The following is a 22,897-nucleotide window of genomic DNA, read 5'->3' on the forward strand; positions in this document are numbered from 1 at the left end:
CAAGTGGGGGCTTCTCTGTGGTTGACGTGCGTGGGTTTCTCATGGGGGTGGCTTTTCTTGTTGTGGCGCACCGGCCCTAGGGACCATGGGCTCAGTAGTTGTGGTGTATGGGCTTAGTTGCCCCATGGCATGGGGAATCTTCCTGGAGCAGGGACTGAACTGGTGTACCCTTCATTGGCAGGTAGATTCTTTTATTTTTATTTTTGCCACTTTATTTTTTTAATTGAAGGATATTTGCTTTGCAGAATCTTGTGGTTTCCTGGCATACATCAACAAGAATCAGCCATAGGTACACTCATGTCCCCTCCCTCCTGAACCTCCTTTCCATCTCCCTCCCCATCCCACCCTTCTAGATGGTAGGTTGACTCTTTTTTTTTTTAATATAAATTTAGTTATTTTAATTGGAGGCTAATTATTTTACAATATTGTATTGGTTTTGCCATATATCAACATGAATCCTCCATGGGTGTACACATGTTCCCCATCTTGAACCTCCCTCCCAGTAGGTTGACTCTTAACCACTGAACCACCAGGGAAGTTCTATTCCATTCATGAATACAGGTTTTTGTGGTGATATTACTACCACTCACCAAGATTCTGGTTTGCTTCCCCTCCTGGCAATTGCTCCCTTGAAGTTGGGCATGGGTGTATGACCCACTTTAGCTGGTGAAATGTGTGCAGAAATGGTGTGTGTCATTTGTGGATAGGAGCATTTGAAGAAGGGTTCCCCTTGCTGTCTTGCCTGGCTGGAGTCATCATGGAAACATGTGTTGATCTGAAAGAACCTGCCAAAGGATTGAAGCAGCCTGGAATGTTAAGCCGAGCCACCATATGGAGCACAGCTGTGCTAGAGATCGCCTAGACCCACCACAGGCCTTGTATGTAGGTGGAATAGAATTTTGTTGTGTTCAGTCACTCAGATTTAGATGTCTTTTGTTATTGCAGCATCACCCAGCCTATCCCGGCCAATCAGGTGTGCTGCTGGTGATCACCACGTGTTGTAGAATAGGGAGATGAGATTACAACAAGACTAGAGGAGGGGTGGATGTCATTCTGAGTTCTTGGATTTAGATTTGGCTTTTGCTGTAGGATGAATTATGTCCTGTGACCCCAAGAATTCATATGTTGAAACCCTAAGCCTCAATGTGATGGTGTCTAGAGAGAGGGTCTTTTAAGGAGTAATTTAGGTTAAATGGAATCATAAGGGTAGGGCTCTAGTCTTATAGGACTGTGGTCTTCAAAGAAGAGGAGGAAAGAGAGAGATCTCTGCCCTGTGATGACATAGTAAGAAGGTGGGCATTGCACGCCAGGAAGAGAGCTCCCAAGAGAAACCTACCATGCTGGCACCTTGATATTGAATGTCTAACCTCCAAAATGGTGAGAGAATAAATGTTATTTAAGCCATTCAATCCATGGTATTTTATTATGGCAGCCCAAGCTAAGACAGATGTGGCAATTGCCAAGGCTCTGAAGAGTCTATCTTTGGGAATCAGTGAATCTTTTTGGTTGTATAGACAAAAGTGATCTTACATTAGATGATAGCCTTAAAATGTTAAGTCTAGGGTTTGGGAAGAAGGATGCATGTTGTTGTTGGAAAGCCATAGGATGACCTATCGAGATATTTATCTTTTTTTTCCCACTGCCCACAATATTAACCCCTTTGTATGTTTAAGGGATTTCCTATTATATTAGTCTCAGTTATCAATAGAGCTTATCTTTCATTGTAGAATCCCCAAAAGATTACATTAGGCTCCCTGAAGCCCAAGATAGTATGTCTTGCTGGCTGTTGTACCACTAGCACCTAGAGCAGTGCCTGGTATGAATAAATATTCTGAGTTCCAGACAGTGATGTGGCATCACTTTAGACACAAGGGTTCACCAGGGCTGGGGCTCTATGTCATGGCAGCCTTTAAATCACTGAGGACCCTGCATTAACAGATACTCTGACCCTAAGGGGACTCATTGATCCCCTTAGGGCTGCCATGCCAGGAGGTGCCATTTACATGGGCTACATGGAAAAATGGTGTCCTTGTAGCAGTACATTGCTGCCGTCCTGCCTGACAGGCTGGGGTATTTCTGACAGGCATAGTATTTCCCAAGAGGAATGGTGTCCTGATAGTAATGAGGGGACCTTGACATGAATGGAGATCTTGTCAGCAATGGGGACACCAATATGTATGGGATGTCCTGCCAGGATTCCTTAATTGATGAAGGGCTTTACAGTATTGGGCCCCTACAGGTAGGAAGGGGTGCCTTCCTCTTGGGGGAGGATCCTTGAAATCATGGTCTGACAGGTATGAGGTTGGCAAGGTGATAGAGGTTTTGATGGTGATGGGTCCAGATTTCTAGTGAGTGTGATTCTGAGATCCAGAACTGTGGGGACGTGGGGTGGGGTGGGTCCTGTTATCTGGCAGGGCAGTGTTGAAGCTTCTAGGGTTATAGCCATCCTACTTTGACTGGACTACTTTGCAGGGCAGCCCATATCTCCTGCTTCCCCTTTGAACCATGGAAGATTCAACAGTCCTAGGGATGGAAGTAGGGTGGGAGGTCTGACTTCCCCATCCACTCTGATCCTCAGACTCTACCCTCACCCTTGTCCTCCTCCCCATCCTGCCCATGCCTGGCCCTTCAGGAGATGGAAGTAGCTGTCAGAGTGGCTCCTTCAGGAGTCTGATCCCACCCTTGCAGCCCCTAGATGCTCTGCCCTGCAGGGGTTCCAGCCAGACTGGATCAGAGGCCCCCAAGAGGCCTACTCCTTCCAGAAGTCCTGCCCACCAAACCCCTAGACAGGCTCCTATCCCTGCCCTCTGGGTCCCAGCCCTGCCCTCCATTCCCCCTTTCATTTCAATGTTACCAGGTCCTGGCCTCTGCTACTCCCCTGGGAATGGAGGTAAGAAGATAGGCACAGTTGTAGCCTAAGCCCCTTCTCCACTCTCCACTCTTGGGAAAACTGAGGCCTGAGCAGACCTGGAGAACCTGTGCCCACTTTCTCCTGGATGCTCAGGGGAGGGAGGCTCCCCTTCTGCTGGAGAGGTCAGCCCAGGAGGCCTCCAAGGGGCATGTCTGTGTCTGAGCTCTAGCACTGGGATCTTGCCCAAGGTCTCCAGCTTCTTCTGTCCTTTTTAAAATAAAATATTTATTTATTTGGCTGTGCCAAGTCTTAGTTGCAGCACCCAGGATCTTTAGTTGTGACCTGCAAACTCAGTTGCGGCATGTGGAATCTAGTTCCCTGACCAGGGATCAAACTTGGGCCCCCTGCATTGGAGTCATGGAGTCTTAGCCACAGGACCAGCTACTTCTTTTATGTTTTCCCAGCTTTTCTTAGGAAACCAAGCCTTTCCACCCAATCTGGCCATCCCAGCTGCCAGCCCTCAGCTCAAGTGCTACCCGCCAGGCAGACTTGGACTGCAGTCTCAGCTTTACTATTCACTAGTCGAGTGGACTCAAGAGCTCATTCTATCTCTCTGTGCCTCAGTCTCCTCATATATAGAACGGGATGAGCGATCTCACCTCATAGGGTTGTTTGAAGATGCAGTGTTAATGTACATAAAGGACTCAGCATGGAGTCTGGCCCAAAGCCAGCCCTCAAAGCCGTGGCTCTCGTGTTCTCTGAGGGCCCCTTCCTCAGACCTGCCCCTGCTGTATTATTGCCCATTTTTTACTTAGGAGGTGGGTCACCTCAGCGAGGTGTTATGTGTGGTAGCTAAGAGTACAGATTCTGGAGCTGAACTGCCCAGCTGGGATCCCCCAGCTCTGCTACTTTACTGGCTGTGCAGCGTGGATAAGTTACTTAACCTCTGCAACTCAGTTCCCTCAGCTACAACTTAAGAATGATACCAGCACTTGAAGAGCAGTGTCCAGTACTTAGTAAGCACTGGGGGTGGTTTAGCTAGTACTACCAAGCCAAGTCCTCCCACATGGACAAAGAAAGTCTCAGGGACCATCAAGAAAGTTCTCTGACCAGAAAAGTGCCTGTTTATTACAGCAGAGAGGCTCTTGGAGGAAACTCCCCACTTGGGAGTCTTGCTCTCCAATGAAGTTCTTATTTCCAAGGTTTTCTGTCTGTTTCTGAGTTTCCCGGATGCCGGAGAAGGGGTTATGTGGTAGGGGCTTGCCGAGAAATTGAACACGAGATGTTGAAAATCTGATCAAAACCGTATGGAGCTGGCTCTGAGCAAACACTTAGCCATGTAACAGAGACAGCCCTGCTGTCTGGAGAACTGGATGTGCTCCAGGTGTGAGTGGTGGTGGGGTAATCGTGGGAAAGGGTCAAGTTTAATTCCATTGTTTGATAATCATTTGTGCGCTAGGCCTTGTTCTGTGCCAGGCTCTGGGCAGGACAATGTTGGCAATGGAGATGGACAGGCCCAGTCCTCTTCACTGGCAACTGTTTCATGGAGGTTTTTCTTTTTTGGCCGTTCTCAGCTTGTGTGGTCTGAGTTCTCCGATCAGGGATTGAACTGGGGTTCCAGCAGTGAAAGAGCCAAGTCCTAAGCCCTGGACTGCCAGGGAATTCCCCTGTGGACAGGAAGCTTTTTGTCCACCATATTCACCATTTGTTTGTGTTGTTCGGTCGCTCAGTTGTGTCTGACTCTTGGCGAGCCCATGGACTGCAGCACACCAGGCTCCCTTGTCCTTCACTGTCTCCTAGAGTTTGCCCAAACTCATGGCCTTTGAGTTGATGCCATCCAACCATCTCATCCTCTGTTGCCCTCTTCTCCTCCTGCCCTCAGTCTTTCCCAGCATCAGATTCTTTCCCATACCGTTCACCTCCATATTCACCACGGAGGTGGATAAAAAGGCTGGGAGCTCCTTGAGCAAGGATGTCATGTCCCTTTAGGGAGATGTAAGCTGCTGGGACCACAGGCCTTCAGGTAGGGAGCTGCCACTCAGTTGCCGGCCTTAAACCCATAGCAAGTATCGTGTGCCTAAGAGAGGAAGGTATCCACTTAGAAGCAGGCAGCAGGCTCCCATATCCTGGTAAGGGAGCTAGAAGTCCACCCCATCCCTCAGACAGAGACCTGGCAGCTTCTTCGCTGTCATGCAGGTAGGTCGGCAGCTGGCCCTTCAGAACTTTGGGAGAAATAAAGTCTCAGCATTTGTCAGTGAATCATAGCGAAACAAGACAGGTATTGAAATCAGATGCTGAGAATTTTGAAGTGGATCTGGACAAGTCACAGACTGCTGGGCTAAGCCCTCCTGTGTCTGGCAGGGAGATAAGGGAAGAAGCCCCAGTGCCCAGGAGGCTTGGTAGCTAGGAGTGGGGAAAAGAGGGAGGGAGAAAGCCAGGAGGGAGGGCACTGGCTGGAGGAGAGCTGGGAGGGCTTGGGCTTCCTGGAAATTCTTCTCCCTCCAGGTCTCCAGGGTCCAGCAGGGGGCTGTTTAAGCCACTTCACCAGCTCCTGGATCGGTTTCTCTCTTCCTGAACCTCAGCTTCATTCCTAGAGGGTGGTCCCTGGGTCCCCAGGGAAATGGGGACCTTTCTGAATGTGCATGACTTTGGGGGAGCCTGTGTGAGTGTTGGGAGGGTGGGTTAGCCTAAGACTCAAATAGTCAGGAATTAAGTCTTTTCTGGAGTGACTCTTAAAAATTCAGCACCCTCTCCTGCTGCCCACACATGACAGATGTGGGGAGGAAGGCCTTGGAGGGGGCAGTGCAGGAAAGGACTTGCCTGGATTTGCACAGTGAGGGATAGAAACAGGACTGGGGAGTTGTGACCTGTTTCTGTGTCCCCTCCCCTGACAGTGGCAGTATGAGGGAGGTGGTGTGTTTGGGGGCGCTCTGTCCTGGTAATACCTCCTCAGGACTCCTACCCTCACCTTCTCTACTCCATCTGTTTATTTTCTCAAGCCTCCAGAAGGAGAGTTTGTATCTGCCCCAGTGGCAGACTGAACTCCGCTTTGCTTCACTGGGAACTGAGGACGTGTGGGGATGTGCCTGGCTCCCACCTGTGTTTGTCCTCTGTCTGCTGTGGTGCAGGACCCAGGTCCAAAGGGATCTCTGGGGCTTCATGGTTGGCTGACTTAATGGATGGGTTAATGGATGGATGAGTTGGCGGGGAATGAGTGGGTGGATGGGTGGAGTTCTAATGGGTGCAGAGACAGCTAGATGGATGGCTGCATGGATGCATGAATGGATGGGTAGTTTCCCACAGGTAGCAGAGCCAAGTTTCCTGGCTATACCAGTTGTTCTTGCAGACTATTCCTTTCCCACCCACTCCTGTGTCTCCGAGGTTTTTTCAGGTTTTGAACGCCCACTCTTAGGAGCAGAGGTGAGAAAGAAGCTTCTGTGCTGTCAGTCCAGTGAGGAGGGCTGGCACAACCCCTTCACCTCTGCTTCCCTCCCCTATCTGCCCAGGTCTGCCCAGGTGTGACCAGATGAGGAATATGGTATGGTGGTGGCCTCTGTTCCTAGACGAGGATGCTCAGTGTGGTGTACTAGCTGTCATTCCCAACCCCAAGAGCACAGACTTGCAGCTTCCTGCCAGACAAGCCCTTAGGGGCCAAAGTCGGGAGACCAGCCAGCCTCCCCAGGGGACTTCCTGAGCACGAGGAGGTCATTCCTCCCAGAGAAGCCTTGTGGGATGTTCCACGAGTCAAGGGCTTTCATCTCCCAGAGCTGAGACTCCTTCCCTGCGACTCCACTGGTCTCAGTCCCTGGAGCCCATGTGGCTATGAAGTGGTGGTGGGTGCCCTCAAGCTGAATCTTCCCAGCTCTGTGGCTGCTCCATTTTCTTCCCTCTCCCACTCTGACCTCTGACTCCTAGGTCTGCCTGTTAGTATCCCTGAGAAGCAGGGCCCCAGTATTGCCATATGGACCCAGTTGGGGCTGGAACTGGGTTAGACTGAGTGGGTGATGGAGGAGGCTGGTTGGGAGGTGAGATTCTATCTGGACAGATGGGCCCTCACCCCTGGCTGCTGAGCCTTTTCTTACATATTTATCTGTTCTCCAGACAAATATTTATTGACTGATTACCTTGTGCCAAGCAGTGTGCTGGACACCAGGGAGACAATGGAAACCAAAATAGATGTGATCCCTGTTCAGGAAGGCTGACAACTAGCAATTATTATTATTATTTTTTTTTGTTTGGTGAATAATCAAGTTTATTTAGGTACAGTCTATGTACGAGAGAAGTTGAGATGTTTCTAATTTATTCTTCATTATAGTCCAGTCTTTTAGGGACTTCCCTGGTAGTCCCAGTGGTTAGGACTCTACACCTCCACTGAAAAATATGGAACGCTTCACAAATTTGCGTGTCATCCTTGCGCAGGGGCCATGCTAATCTTCTCTGTATCGTTCCAATTTTAGTATATGTGCTGCCGAAGCGAGCACGACAACTAGCAATTATAACTCAGCATCTTGAGTGCTGCAAGAGGAGAGGAGCAGAGGGCCCTGGGAGCTTGGGAGGAAGGAAGGCTTCCTAACCCTGTGTGGAGGAGTCAAGGAAGGCTTCCTGGAGGAGGAGTCATCCAGACCTAGATGGGAAGCCAGGCAGGCAGAAGAGAGAGGAGTGTTCCAGAGAGTGGGAATGGTGTGGGTGGATGGGTCCTCACCCCCAACCCCCCCACCTCCAACAATAGAGTTGGGCCCCTGCCCTTACCCTAGCCATGAGAGCTGGTTCCCAACCACTCCCTTCCCTGCCCCCAGCAACACCAGATCCCTGAGAGACCTGGATGCTTGAGCACTTGTCCTGGAGAGCAAAGACTCGGAGGCCTGAGAGAGTTTTGGGTCGTTCAGGGAACCGACACAGGTTTAGTGTTGCTGAGCCTTGGAGTGTGACAGGGCTGTGAGGAGAGAAGAGGTGGGGCCTGATCCTGGGAGCTTATCCTGAGAACACAGGGTGTTAGGTAGAACTTGCTCAGGCTGCAGAGTGGAAACTAATCCTGCCGTTCTGTCTCCCCTTTCCTATCACTGTCCTCCCTGACAGGCAGCAAACACATGGCAGACAGACAGACTCGTGGGTACCAGCTGGGCTTTATTGGAAACATTGCAATCTTTACCACACATCCTCACTCACACTCACACTCACAATGACACTCCTGCCCTGCTGCAGCCAGGCCAGGTCTGATGCAGGAGGGCAGGGGGCCTGGTCTCTCCCTTCTAGTCCTTGGTTCCCCAGGGCTTCAGTGATTCACATTCTGTCTTCAGAACACAGAGCTCTCTCTGGGCTGTCATAGGGTAACTGCTGGAACACTTCTCTGGGGGAGGAAAGAGAGGCAAGGTCACGGACTGAGGTCTTGGGCAGGGGCGTGGAGGGAGGAGGCAGGGCTAGGAAGGGTCAGGCTTGCCCTGGCAGAGTTCTTCTTCAGTCTCCGGATGATGCGACCCACCCATGGCTGGTCTGGGGGTGCACAGAGCTCGTGGCCTCTCTGCGTGGTGAACCTGGAGACAAAGGTCAGAGATCAGAGAAAACAGCCCTGGAACCCAGTTTCCCAGCAGGCCCAGGTGGGAAGGTCAACGACTGGGGACCACATGTGGGAACCTATTTCAGGGACTTCCTTGCAGGGGTTTAGCTTGGCAAGGAGAAGAGAGATAAGGAGGTGAGAGTGGATTTCACCAGGGGCAGATGGGGGAGGTGAGGCCAGACAGGCTCCTTCTAAAACTCACACGACGGCAGGCAGCCTGCAGCCATCCTTGAGGAGCAGGTAGCGGTAGGCTCGCACCAGGAATACAGGGATGGGGCGCTGGGTCACAGACAGGCAGCAGTCTTCAGCGTCGTTGGCACCTCCCAGAGCTAGGGTGGGATTAGTGTCAAGATACAGGGATCCTGAGGAGGGGAGGTCATAGCCCTCACTGGTGTTAAGGACATCTGTCTGGGTGTGGCGGCAGCTAGACCAGATTAATCCTCATCCAGTATGAACCAATATGGCCCTGCATGTTAAGCTGCTTTAGTCATGTTCGACTCTTTGAAAACCCATGGACTGTAGCCCACCAGGCTCCTCTGTCAGTAGAATTTTCCCGGCAAGAGTACTGGAGTGGGTTGCCATGCCCTTCTTCAGGGGATCTTCCTGACCCAGGGATCAAACCATGTCTCTTATGTCTCCTACATTGGCAGGCGGGTTCTTTACCACTAGCGCCACCTGTGGTTGCTAAATAAATTGAAGCGCTATTTGCCAACAACTGCTGTTCTGAGCCCCGCAGATGACTTTCTGCTACCTGGATCACCCCAACTTCTTCTCTCCCAAGTCCTTTTAACTTCCCCACAGGAAGTTAAGATGGAGAATTCATGCTGGTCACCGTGTCCGTGGAGGGATGAATGTGGATTGGGGAGCAGGCTGGGGGTAGGGTCGCAGCAGGAAGCTGACATTAGTAGAATTTAGGAATTGTTAAAATTTTTGATCATTTAGCCCTGGCTCAGTGTCTCCCATTCTCCCCACCTTAAGCAAATATAGACTGTTCTCTCCTGCCTGGGAAACTGAGGCAGCAGGCAATAGAGCCTGCAGAGAAAGAGGGAATCGTAGGCTCTGGATACACCAAGAGACAGACACACACTGGAATTTGGGGGCTCAGGTACACTCGCACTCACAGGCACAGGGAGCCGCCAGGTTCACTGAAACATGCAACCCTGACTCACACAGTCCCTCACATCCAGTGGCAAGCAGTCTGAGCTCTAGACATCCCGCTCCTTTCCGCCACCAACCCCGCCCCCGCCCCTGCCATGCTTTCCCTCACTCTTACCAGGGGAGACCCAGAGGATCAGCAGGCTGACGGCCAGCAGTGAGGCTGTCTGGAATGCCATGGAGAGTGAGCGGAAGGCTGACTGCTGGCGAGCTGTGAGCTAGTGAACTGAGCAGAGTCCCCGTGAAGTCAAGGCTCAGCTGGCAAGTGCAGGGTGTGAAGGGATCTGGGAACGTGAGTGTGGCAGCCAGAGGAAGCTGGGGCCTCCTTCTATTTATGGCCCGGAACTTTCACTTTCCCCACTCAGAAATCCCCTCCAAGTCCCGTCTGTGGATTCCCCTCTGGCCCCTTCTGTCTAATGGAACCTGACCCTGCCCCCCTTCCTCTCTCTGTTTTCCTTGGCTTCAGCTCTAAGAACCCAGTAAGCAGGCTGTAGTCTGGCTGAGAGCAGAGGACCTTGTGCTGTCAGCTCAAGAGAGAGAGAGAGAGAGAGTTCACATTGTCACCTCTTTGGTGGCATTTGCATCATCAGCCACTGGATTGGCCTTCAGAAGTGATGCTTAGTTTCAAGGGACCAGAGTGAGGAGGCGTGCCCCCTTCCTTGGGTTCATGCCTTTTCCACTCTTTTCTCTGTGGTTCTTGTCTCTGGTGCTGATGGTGGTACAGAAACCCCCCTGGTGCCTTCAAAACAACCATGGATCCGGGAGAGCCTCCCCAGGTCATCACAGTGCCTGCCCATCCATCATCTAGGAACCCGTCTCTCCCTTGGGACAAGAGAGTTGTGAAGGAATGTTCCTTGGAAGGAGGCCCAGCACCCATTCCCACATCTCAGGCCCCTGGGATTCGACCTCCTGACTCAGAAAGCACTGCCCCTTGCTCTAGTTACCATTTTCATGTGCTCAACACCTGGGTCAACACAACAGCTGGACGGAGCCTGGCCTGGCAGAGCCCCCTTCGGCTTTCCCTTCCTCTGGCTCCTGGGAACCAAGAGGGGATTTTTAAGGAGAGGGGGGTGGCCGGCTCATATTCACACAAATCCCCAAATTTCAAGGAATAGACTGATAGGGAACGGGACAAGTGATTTCCCATCCTTAGGAAAGAGACCAGAGATAGACCAGAAAAGAAGGCCTCAAAAGAGAAGTTAATATGTGGGACACCCGTTCAACCATCCTTACCCAAGTCCTGGACTCTCTTTTGGATGGGGGAGTGTTTCCCTCACAAGTTTCTGACTTATTTTTCTTCCTACACTTGATCTTAGCCAAAAGGCTGCAAAGCGATCTTATTTTTCTTTTTATCCATTAATAATAAAGTAGTAATAGTATTTCTGATTGTTTACTCTATGCTAGATTTCGTACCGAGGAGCTTACCACTATTACCTTGCTTAACTTTACCAACAAAACTAGGAAGTAGCTATATTATCATATTATTATCGCCTTTAAAAACACATAAAGAATGAGGCTCAGAACACAAGGTCACAAGGCAAGTCAGTGTCTTGAACCAGGTATCTTTAAGATTTACACTCTTAAAAAATTATTTATGTTTATTTTTCATTGCACTGGGTCTTCATTGCACACATCCTCTCTCTAATGAGGCGCGTGGGGGTTTACTCTTCGCTGTAGTGTGTGAGCTTCTCCTTGCAGCGGCTTCTTGCATTGCGGAGCACAGGTTCTTCAGTAGTTGTGGCACACAGGCTTAGTTGCTCCACGGCATGTGCAGTCTTCCTGGATCAGGGATTGAGCCTGTGTCTCCTGCATTGGCAGGTGGATTCTTATCTGCTGTGCCACCAGGGAAATCCCAGATCTACGTGCTCTCTCTTTTTTTAAAAAATTAATTTATTATTTATTTGGCTGTGCTGGGGTTTTAGTGGTGGCACCCAGGAATCTTCAGTCTTCACTATGGCTCGAGGGATCGTGGCATATGGGATCTAGTTCCCTGGCCAGGGATCGAACTTGGGCCCTCTGCTTGGGGAGCATGGAGCCTTTGCCTCTGGACCATCAGGGAAGTCCCAAGATTTACGCTTTTTCCTTCCACCCCACACTGCCTACCATTGATCACAGAGCAGCACAGGGGAGTGAGGCTCTATAGCTTGCATGCCTAGGTTGGGATTTAGATTCCATTACTTGCCAGCTGTGTGACCATGTGAAAAGTATCTAGTTTCTGTGTCTTAGCATCCTCATCTGTAAAACAGGAATCCTTCTTAGGATTAAATGAGGTAGTCTGAGCAAAACCCTTAGTTTAGAGGCTGATACACAAGAAACACTCAATATTAACCATTATTATTATTCTATCCTTTTACTCATATATCTGTTGATTCATCTATCTATCCATTTTTCCGTGGATCCTTATGGTAGTTCTGATAATTCTCTGTTGTCTCACCCCACTCCAGTCTCCACTCTGCTCTGCTCTGTTCTCTAGAAGGGTGACCTCTACAGACAGTATCACTCAGGATCCCTTATCCTTTAGCTTCTATTTGGGTTTGGTCCATGGCAGGCAGCAGTGGGAGATCAGTGGTAGGAGAGAGAGGTTGGGGTGTGAATTCTCCAAATCCTTCATCTTGCTATAGTTCTCAGAGTGAATGATTTACTCTCTGGCAGTTGTTCTCAAAGAGCTGTCTTCCGGCAGCATCAGTGCCACCTGGGAGCTTGTTAGAAATGCAGAGTCTTAGGTCCTACTCCAGATCTACTGGAGTAATTGGTATTTTAATGCACCCTCGGTGACTCTGGTACTTGAGGGAGTGTGAGAACCACTGATTTACAGTTACAGATTATTTTGACTGGCTCCTCTCCATGGGTTTATCTCTAAGACTCCCAAAATAATGTTTCTTCCTTTGGTCCCTCAGGCCTTGGTGTGATGGTTTCTCGCTATTGCTAAACCCTAAATGCCTCACCATTCCGTGTTGGTTCCTTAATCCTAACTCCCATCTCTTAAAATCCCCTTAATTGAAATCTTTCTGGCTAGATCTTTTTTTTTTTTTTTTGACTGTGCTTTCTGTTTCCTGCCAGCATCCTGACCGATACAGTAAATGGTACCAGAAGAGATCCCAGGAATAGATTCCCCAAATGGGATCCTGGGATTGGGTTGCTTATATATTTGCTGAGTGCACAAACCTCCTTGCACGACGAGAGAGGACATGAGTAATCTGGAGCATGATGGAGCACCACCATCACTTAAGACTATCCCTAAGTGAGGTGTGGGGTGGGATGTTGATGTAGGGAAAGACATTAGGAGATAAATGCCTCAGTACTTAATTACTACGGCCGCAAATGGTGATTTCAAATGGTCATTACATATATTGTTGGATGGTCTGCTTGTTTCTAATTGTGCTGGCACAATTACATAAGGAAAAGAAACGTTTAAGAACATGAAATTCCAATTCAAGTTATAGGTAGAGATTCAGACAACTACTGTGAAATTCTTTTGTTTTTAATTGAAGTATAGTTGATTTACAATGTTGTGTTAGTTCCTGGTGTACAGCAAAGTGATTCAGCTATGCACATGTATACGAAACTGAATCATTTTCATATTCTTTTCCACTATAGGTTATTACAAGGTATTGAATATAGTTTCCTGGGATGCCCAATGTCCCAAATGATGTAGTTTGTAGCAAGCCATTTTAGGAGACTTGCCATGGTTTGGACATCCTTTGGCCCAATTTCCTGTCTGTCTACAGATTAGGCATTTGCCTCGTGCCTTGTCCTTCAAGGACTCGGGGTTTGCTATAGGGCTTCCCTGGAGGGCAGCCAGCATCTGGGCATGGCTTGTCTTTTTCCTTCTCTCCCTTTCCTGGGCCTTGGCCTCCCTCTCCTGTTCTGTTATAAAAGGTATTGGTGGCTTTCTGGACCATTTCATCTAAAGAGGCATCAGAGTCCTGCTGCTGTTGCTGTTGTAACTTTATCCTTGTCACGCAAGTGTATGTTCCCCGGTTCTTTGTCTCATCACAACAAAGATTTGGAGCAAAGGATATTAAAGCCCTCAGTGCGTCACAGCTCTCGGGTCTTGGACAAACCATGCTACAGCTCTTAGGAAAATCAGTGTTACAGCTCTATTTTATTTAGAAGATAGCAGGAGAGAGAGAGAGAGAGAGAGAGAGAAAGAAAGAAAAGAGCACGCGCACTTGGGAGAGAGAGAGTCCGTGAGAAAGCGCTTTGGCTCCTCCTTTTATATGTTTTTTTTTCCTCCACCTGGGCCTGCCCTATGCAAATTGGGCTTAGCCAGGACTGTTGTTTGTTCTGTTTGTTCTGCCTGAAGTCTTCACTCTGGTCCTCGGACCTTCCTTGTCTTTTAGCCACTGCCATTTTGGACTCCTTTTCCCTATTCTACCTACCTAATATCCTGATATCTGATGCACATTGGGACAGGAATTTGTCCTTTAAAATCACCTGTCCCTCATAAGAGTCTAAGTCCGGATTGTTATACTTTTGGAGGGCTTCTTTGAGATTTTCCAGAAAGGCAATGGGGTTCTCATTGGACTCCTGAGTTATTGCTGGCCACTGCTGTGGACTGGCCACAGTTCCACAACTAATGGCTTCCTTCTATTTGCCTGGGTGGTCTTCCTTAGGGGTGAGTCTTTCTGAAGCCTATCCTACCCAGTATTGTTGCAACCTGAGAGCTGGGTGTCCCTGGGTCTGGGTGCAGATCCCCAGGCAGGTTGAGGTGTGACAACCTCCTGGAGATTGAATCCCTGGGCATGTCAACCTCCTGGGACCCTGGGCTGGTGGATCCCCAAGCAGGGTGAGGCATGACGACCTCCTGGGGACCCTAGGTGAGAGAGTCATTTCCTAGGCAGGTTGATAAGGAGTCTAGGGGTCCCCAAGGAGAGAGGGGTCTGGAAATCTCAAGGAGGAAGAAAGGAAAAACTTTTTTTCTTTCTCCACATTCCTTAGGATTATATAACAATAATGTTTCCTGCCTAAGGACAGTCTTTGGATTCAACCTTCTGTTATCTTAAAATGTTAATTATGGGAGTAGACCTGGTCTTTACAAGGATGTATCTTGCCTGAGGACAGTGTTATCTTAAAATGTAAATTATGGGAATAGGACTGATGAGGTCTTTACAACCTCCAGATGTTCTTTGGATTATATAACTTCATTGTTAACACTAGCAAGCGGGTACTCTTTCTACCCCCTTCTGATGCCTATGTCAGAAGCTTTCTCTATCTCCTTTATACTTTAATAAAACGTTATTACACAAAAGCTCTGAGCGATCAAGCCTCGTCTCTGGTTCCGGATTGAATTCTTCTCCTCCGGGGGCCAAGAATCCCAGTGTATTCGCGTGATTCAACAGCAACCTTTCTTCTTGGGGGCTCGTCCGGGATCCTTCAGGACAAGGTAAGGATGCTTGGAGCTTTAGTTCTTTGTTCTCTTAGCGAACACGTTTTCTGCTGTGCTTTACTAACTCTACCATGTGCTTGTGTTAATGAATGGCATGCTCTGCGTGAAGCAAGTAAGGAGCCCTGCCCTGCGGTTCCACGGTGATCTCATACGGCTTATGGCAGAAACCTGTCGGGGCGTTACACCGACCTGCCAATGCCAGGAGGCACCCAATGTCTCCTTCGGGAACCGACCAGAAATGGGCAAAGCGTGTGGACCTAACTCTCCTTTCTTGGTCAAGCTTTTCGGTCTCTTTGACCATTTCATAACTCCTTGGGAATTAGAAGTACTAACCTAATCTATCGGATCATAGACTTTCAAGAGACTTGTGATCTATACTGTTATTGTGTACTGTGGCTTAGGTCCCAAACTTGGATTGGTAGTCAAGAAAGCGCCTAGCCTCGCTAGGAATCGAAAGTTCGGAAGCTAGATGGAGCTCTAGCTCCCAGAACATCTCTGAGGTTAAAGGTTACTCAGATTGGGACTGCGATGGGTTTTTTTCTTTGGTAACGCCAGCTCTTAGTAGATCAAAGGAGGCTGTTATACTGGTGTGGTGATGCTTGGAAAGAACATCTCAGTTTTATGTTCGCGTCGGTCTTATTGTAGTTTTTAAAGATTTTAATCCATGAAATTATCCCCAGGTTTGGGCTGCCACGGAGCCTTCAGAGTGACAATGGCTCCGCCTTTAAAGCTGCTGTAACTCAGGGGGTATCTAAAGCTCTAGAAATAGAATATCACTTACACTGTTCCTGGAGACCCCAATCCTCTGGAAAAATTGAAAAAGCTAATGATATTATCAAAAGACATCCGCGCAAATTAACTCAAGAGACGCAGGACAAATGGATTAAAGTCCTACCCATAGCTTTAATGAGGGCTCGAACTACCCCCCAAAAGGAGGGACTGCCCCCCTTTGAAGGTATTTATGGAAGGCCTTTCTTACGCACAGACATTGTTATAGACCCTGAAGCCTTGGAATTAACTAATTATGTAACTCAGCTCTCAGCTTTTCAACAGGCATTAACAGAACTCCGGGAGACGACTCCTGACCCAGCCTCTGAAACAAGCAAGCCTCTATTTGAGCCAAGAACCGAGGTCCTCATAAAAACATTGGGATCTGGGGGCCCATCCCTCGAGCCTCTTTGGGAAGGTCCTTACCAGGTTATTTTTTCTTCTCCCACAGCTGTCAAAGTGCCAGGAATTGATTCGTGGGTACATCATACTCGAGTTAAGAGGTGGCACCCTGACCAAAATTAAGTGACTTTATTTTATGTCTTTACTTTCTATGCTCTGACTTTGTACCTTTTAGATGGACCTGATAACCTATGTGAGCTTACTTCTGCTGACTCCAAATATCCTGAGTCTGCTGTTGGATCCTCAAGACAATGTCTTCCCGTCCTGGGCTCACTCCTATGCTGCATTCCACAATCGATCTAACTGCTGGGTCTGTGGAGCGCTCCCCTCTTCATCAGTGGAAGGCTTCCCATGGTGGACATCCCCATTTCAAGGAAAAGACTTTCTCCAGGTCTGTGAATATCTTCGACAACAATCACATGCGATGCCTCTTCTTCATCTGATGACATCTACCAACCCTAAAATGGACTGGTGCAACACTTTGTACTCTAACTATGGACATAATGTGACTTTTAATTTTGATTATACATTGTCTCGGTTCAATGACTATTTTGCTACATATAAGGTAAACAGGTCTAGATCTAATGGTTTTTTACCTGACGTTTATCAAATATGGGATGAGGTTACATGGCTAACTCCTGAAAAAGGACGTTTAATATCTACTGCCTCTATATGCTGTGAACAAACAGAGCTGTCCCCAAAAGTTAGCCAACAACTTACTTACAATGATTGGAAACAATTGGGATATTTGTCTCAGGAAACATGCAATGTAATCATTCCCGTGTTTTCCAATTCCAGTTCAGGTTCTCCCTTTGTCTGGCCAGGCATGAATTGGGACTGGATATCTCAGTCACACTGGCTTGCTCCAAACGGGACTTATTGGATATGTGGCTCTTACCTATGGTCATGGCTTCCCCCTGGTTGGATAGGGAGATGTACTCTGGGTCTAGCCTTTACTCACGGCTTTATATTTTCAGAGCTTCCAGAAAAGCCTGCTAATTTACCCCACCTTAAAACTCGGTGGGCAAGGTCTGTATTTCATTGGTATGATTATTTGGCTGCAGCGTTTGTTCCCTCTTTGGGAACTACAGATGTTATGTTACGAGTGGATGCTTTGACTAATTTTACTCAACAGGCATTACAAGATTCTCAAAAGGCTATTTCAGCTCTTAATGCTGAACAAGCACAAATTAGAAAGGTGGTTTTACAAAACAGATTTGCTCTAGATATTCTGACAGCTACACAAGGAGGAACTTGTGCCATTGTTCATACCCAATGCTGTACATATATACCTGATATGAGCACGAATGTTACTCATTTTACCAGCCACATGAACAAGATGATTAGGGCCATGGATACTCCTGAAGCCTCAATTGCCTCACTTTGGGAGACGTTAACTAGTTCCCCATGGTGGACAACTATCTTAATTACAATAATTCTGGTTGTTTTGTTCTTGCTGTTTGCTCCCTGCATCTGTAATTGTATAACTGGATTTGTTTCTAGCCACATGAAAGCTTTTAAGTTACACATGGTTGCTCAAACTCCTGCTACTGCTGTAGCTTCCTACAGCTACTATTTGGGGCCCCTGGATCATATATCCTCAATATGAGGATTAGGAGAATATGTTGCCTCACCAATTTAGGGACAACGCCCCTGGTCAGCTAGGAAGAAGTTATGGAACGAGAACGATGCCCCTTTTCCCTAGGCAACATAATTCTCCTAAAAGAAAAGGGGGGAATGAGAGAGTCATTTCCTAGGCAGGTTGATAAGGAGTCTAGGGGTCCCCAAGGAGAGAGGGGTCTGGAATTCTCAAGGAGGAAGAAAGGAAAAACTTTTTTTCTTTCTCCACATTCCTTAGGATTATACAACAATAATGTATCCTGCCTAAGGACAGTCTTTAGATTCAACCTTCTGTTATCTTAAAATGTTAATTATGGGAGTAGACCTGGTCTTTACAAGGATGTATCTTGCCTGAGGACAGTGTTATCTTAAAATGTAAATTATGAGAGTAGGACTGATGAGGTCTTTACAACCTCCAGATATTCTTTGGATTATATATCTTCATTGTTAACACTAGCAAGCAGGTACCCTTTCTGCCCCCTTCTGATGCCTATGTCAGAAGCTTTCTCTATCTCCTTTATACTTTAATAAAACTTTATTACACAAAAGCTCTGAGTGATCAAGCCTCGTCTCTGGCCCCGGATTGAATTCTTCTCCTCCGGGGGCCAAGAATCCCGGTGTATTCGCGTGATTCAACGACAAACCTTTCATAGGCAGGTTGACCTTCTGGGACCCCAGGCTGGAGTTGGGCATCTCCGAGGTCTTCAGCGTGACTAGTGCTGGGTAGGATTAAGGCGTTGTAATCTTAACTCACTGCCAGTTTGTCTACATGGATGGGAATAGATACCATGATGTAAGGCAATCCAAGCATGTGCCCTGAGACTGGGAACCTGGAAAAATAGCCATGTCTTATCCTCTTCTTGCTCTGAGGGACTGTAAGTCACTGATTTCCTCCCCTAGTCCTCCATAAGAGCAGTTTAGGGTGTCTCCAGTGGTAAACATTTCATTGTCATAGGCACTCTAGGTAATAATAGAAGTAATGACAAAGGAGTGGGTTATCTGGTCCTCTTAGGGGCATTAAGAGTGCTTTAATAATAAGCTGGGTGGAGCAATGTTGCCTACAGAGGGGGCAGAGTTAGTAAGTTTCAGGAGTTAGTAAGTGGCTTAAGAACAAATTGATAAGAGGCAACAGACCAGATGTTCCATAAAAGTGGAGTGGAGATTTGATCCGGGGGTATGTTTGTAACTTTAGGAGAAGGGTGGTAAGGGTTTGGGCCCAAACGGCCTACAGGCCTAACTCCCAAAGTGGCAAACGTTATCCTTGGAAGCCCAATTGCCCTGGAAGGGATGCCACCAGCAGATGGACTCCTAGCAAGCATTGTGTGCCTGTCACCTGCCCTGGCAGGTCCACTGAGAGGTGCTGTTGTTGCACATGTTGTAGGAAACATGGAAGATGAAGGCCTGAATATCTAGAGGGATTGGATATTATACAGTATTTTCCTCCCAAGGTCAGCTATTTTCTGGTTGTCCCGCCAGAAGATTGTAGACGCAATATTATGGGCCTGGACGGGGCTCAAGAAAAGAGCATAAAACAGGACAGAAGGGGGGCGGGGCACAACTTTTGAAAGAACAACATAGCCCAAGAGCATAACATAAACTCATTAACGTCACATGGGTCCAAGATGGCAGTCAAGTTAAATTCAACTAAACCTGGATCCTCAATCTGCAAGCTAAATGCCACACCCAGAGGCACTGTCAAAAGACCAAGGAGTGGGTGGTTCCCCAATTGCTGGAATGATCCTCCCACTCATTAGCATATGAAATCACCCAGCTTACAAAAACTAACCACACGTTTCATGGTCACCACATACACCTTCTGTGATAGCACACTTTGTGGACTGTGCTTCTCTCTGAATTCAAACAAATCTACCTCTTACCTATCACTGTATCTCTCACTGAATTCTTTCTACAATGAGACATCAAGAACCTGAGCTTCATCAGGTCCTGAAACCAGGCACCATGTGTTTTGATTGGGTGTGAGTCCGTGCCAGACACCACTGAGTGACCAAGCACAGCACAGAGTCCGTGCCACGTGAATTTGAACCCCAATTTTAAACAGTTTCAAGACAGTTTTCAGAAGTGGAAAGATAATGGCCTGCCCAATACTTTGTTAACAGTGGCATAGATGGAGAGAGGAGCTGAAGGATGGGAGGAAAAAGCAGTGGGAAAAATGTACTAAGGAACCCATTTCATTACTTGCTGGAGAAACTGCTAAATGCCTGACCTGTGCCCACAATTTTCATTGGCTTTATCCTTGGCACAAAGGCGATTAAGGACAGAAGAACCCTCACCCACTTGGGCAACAGCTACTGGGGAGCAGAGAATAGTGGAGCCTTTGGGACAGACTGGGGAGTAGCTCCTGCCAGAGTGCCTCAATTGCACCCACTGCCACTAGCCTGTTAGCTGGGGATTCGAGGAAACAAGAAATGAGAGATCACAAAAGAATTAAGATTTTGTTAGCCACATGTCCTTCCAGCCATAGGGGCGAGGACCTCCTACCTTAACTGGAGGTCTTCCGGAATCTGAGACTGAGCTGTGTAAGCTTTCTGCCAAGTTTGTTTTTCTGTTGTTTTGGTTTCCAGCACACTAGGCTTCTTGTTACTTCCACTGCTCTGGGTTTCCTTTGTGTTCAGTTTCCACCATGTGAGTTTTGCCAAGTTGGGGTTCTGCTGTGCTTGGTCTCTGCCTAACTGGGGCTGAGCTGAGGTTGTTTTGGCCAGGTTAAATCTGAGTCACGGCACCAGATATGTCGAGGGAGTGTGTAATTTCCTCGGTTCTGTCTTGCTGCAGCAAAGATTTGAAATGGTAGACCAGTGTTACAGCTCAGTTACAGCTCAGAGTTTTATTCAGCAAGCAAAGGAAAGTATACCCTCGAGGCATGAGGACAGGCCAACCGGAAAGGAGAGGCCTCAATCCAGCTTGGCTTCCTCTTTTTATATGTTTTGTCTCCTCCCGCCTATAGCCTGCCCTGTGCAAATTGGGCTAGCCAAGAAGGGAGTGTGTTTGTTTCACCTGAACTTTTTACTCAGAAAAAAGTGGATTTTCTTTTGTTCCATTTTCATGGGCTTTTCCCTTTCTTTGTCTTTTAGCCATTGCCATTTTGTACTCCTTTTTCCTATTCTAACTACCTAATAGCTCCAAGAACAAAAGCATATTCACTGAAGGAGCTGTAAGAACTTGTCAACTGTATTGGGAGAATCCTGGGGACCGTGAGGACAAATTTATTGATATGGATGCCCTTATCCAGGATTTGGGTATCACTGTATCAACCAAGCACTTGGGAATGGTGTTAATCTATTGCGTTGGTTACTGGAAGCTTGGACTCAACAGTGGCCTGTGATCATGAGGTTGAGATGCTAGAACCTCACTGACATATTGTAGAATAGTCTTCCTCAAACTGTGATGTGCATATGACCCACTGGGGGATCTTATTAAACTGAAGATTTTGCTTCAGTAGTTCTGGATGAAGTCCATGAGGCTCTGTTTCTAACAAGCTTCTAAGTGATGCTGATACTGCTGGTACTCAGAATATACTTTGAATAGCAAAAGAGAGGAAGTGGTGCAAAGATTACAGAGATGGGAATGTTGGAGGGCCCTTCTTTTTAAAAATTAACTTATTTTAATTGGAGGATAATTCCTTTACAATATTGTGATGGTTTTTGCCATGTGTCAACATGAATCAGCCATGGGTGCACATGTGTCCCCTCATCCTGAACCCACCTCCCACCTCCCTCCCTACCCCATCCCTCTTGGTTGTCCCAGAGCACCGGCTTTGAGTGCACTGCTTCATGCATTGACCTTGATGGTCAACTATTTTACACATGGTAATATGCATGCTTCAATGCTATTCTCTCAAGTCACCCCACCCTTGCCTTCTCCCATATAGTCCAGAAGTCTGTTGTTTACATCTGTGTCTCTTTTGCTGCCTTGTATATATATATGATCATTGTTAGCATCTTTCTAAATTCCATATATATGTGTTAATATACTGTATTGGTGTTTTTCTTTCTGGCTTACTTCACTCTGTATAATAATAGGCTCCAGTTTCATCCACCTCATTAGAACTGACTCAAATGCATTCCTTTTTATAGCTGAGTAATATTCCATTGTGTATATGTACTGTAACTCCCCTATCCATTTGTCTGCCAATGGACATCTAAGTTGCGTCCATGTCCTAGCTGTTATAAACAGTGCTGCAATGAACATTGGGGTGCCCTGTGTCTCTTTCAATTCTGGCTTCTGGAGGGCTGCTCTTGTGTGCAACCACTAACTCTGAAGGGCCCAGGAAGACAATTAGTTCTTCAAGGCCATAAGAAAAGTATTGGTGATGGGAACACTAACTTTGAAAAGCACTGTAGTGGTTTCCTTGGTAGGCAGGAGATGAGGGTGAGAGATATTTTCTTAGGACTGGGCAGTCTTATTTTGAGGAGAATAATGGAATCCTTGAGTGGTAGAGTCCAGATGCTCACGTTCTGAGCAATAAGATGAATGAAATTAGTAAATAAGCTGCAGGTGTAAGTGTGTGTATGCATGCATGTATGTGTGTGTGCACACGCGTGCATGCAAATGCTCAGTCATGTCCAACTCTTTGCCACCCCATAGACTGTAGCCCATCAGGCTCCTCTGTCCATGGGATTTTCCAGGCACGAATACTGGAGTGGTTTGCCATTTCCTACTCCAGGGGATCTTCCTGACCCAGGGATCTAACCAGTGTCTTTTGCATCATCCTGCATTTGTAGGCAGATTCTTTACCACTAGTGCCACTTGGGAATCCCAAGCTGCAGGGACACCTGTTAATCATTGTGCTTTGATTTGAGCATCAGGATCTGTGGTAGCAGTTAATTAATCATAGTGTTCCTCCGAATGAAATAGATGGACAACTTACTGATGTGCTACTTGACTCATATAAGTGTAAAATGTCTAGTCCTGGTAGGGAGAAATTTGATTCAAATTGCATTGTGGATTTACAGTCTTTTGCCCAGTTCCATGACTTAAATCAATTCCCCAGACCTGAAGCCCTTTGATCGGGTGTTGAGGGGGTGAGTGGTGGGAAGGCCTGAGTCTTTTCACAGGTGGACTCTATAGATCTTTCTCAAAATGTGATCCTTGGGCCAGCAGTATTGGCATCATCTGGGAACTTGTCAGAAATACAAATTCT

At 47.5% G+C, this 22,897-nt stretch overlaps 1 protein-coding gene, 1 long non-coding RNA gene and 1 other non-coding gene across 3 annotated transcripts; 1 reads left to right on the top strand and 2 right to left on the bottom strand.

The window, feature by feature from the left end:
• Positions 1-7,225: 7,225 nt before the first annotated feature.
• LOC147367478 (U6 spliceosomal RNA) lies at positions 7,226-7,332 on the bottom strand. The gene has a single exon (XR_015132197.1). It is a non-coding gene; the product is annotated as a U6 spliceosomal RNA (small nuclear RNA).
• A 623-nt stretch (positions 7,333-7,955) lies between these two features.
• Positions 7,956-10,086, bottom strand: CCL19 (C-C motif chemokine ligand 19). Its single transcript, XM_086416737.1, has 4 exons — positions 9,679-10,086; positions 8,608-8,734; positions 8,289-8,382; positions 7,956-8,198 (listed from the first exon to the last, which is right to left on the bottom strand). Exons 1-4 carry the CDS (start codon positions 9,737-9,739, stop codon positions 8,172-8,174), a joined length of 309 nt encoding a protein of 102 aa, XP_086272863.1. The 5' UTR covers positions 9,740-10,086; the 3' UTR covers positions 7,956-8,171.
• Positions 10,087-11,800: 1,714 nt separating this feature from the next.
• LOC147367480 (uncharacterized) lies at positions 11,801-18,287 on the top strand. Its single transcript, XR_015170111.1, has 2 exons — positions 11,801-14,946; positions 16,295-18,287. It is a non-coding gene; the product is annotated as an uncharacterized LOC147367480 (long non-coding RNA).
• The last annotated feature ends 4,610 nt before the right edge of the window (positions 18,288-22,897 follow it).

This window comes from Bos grunniens, chromosome 8 (genome assembly GCF_055505025.1).
Source record: "Bos grunniens cultivar Pamir isolate PY7600 chromosome 8, Bosgru_T2T1.0, whole genome shotgun sequence".
NCBI classification, from domain to species: domain Eukaryota; kingdom Metazoa; phylum Chordata; class Mammalia; order Artiodactyla; family Bovidae; genus Bos; species Bos grunniens.

Coding starts and splice junctions, on each gene's coding strand:
- CCL19 (XM_086416737.1), bottom strand. CDS start 9,739: ATGGCATTCCAGACAGCCTCACTGCTGGCCGTCAGCCTGCTGATCCTC. Junction 8,735..9,678: donor GATCCTCTGGGTCTCCCCTG/GTAAGAGTGAGG, acceptor ATCCCACCCTAG/CTCTGGGAGGTGCCAACGAC. Junction 8,383..8,607: donor TGCAGGCTGCCTGCCGTCGT/GTGAGTTTTAGA, acceptor CTTTGTCTCCAG/GTTCACCACGCAGAGAGGCC.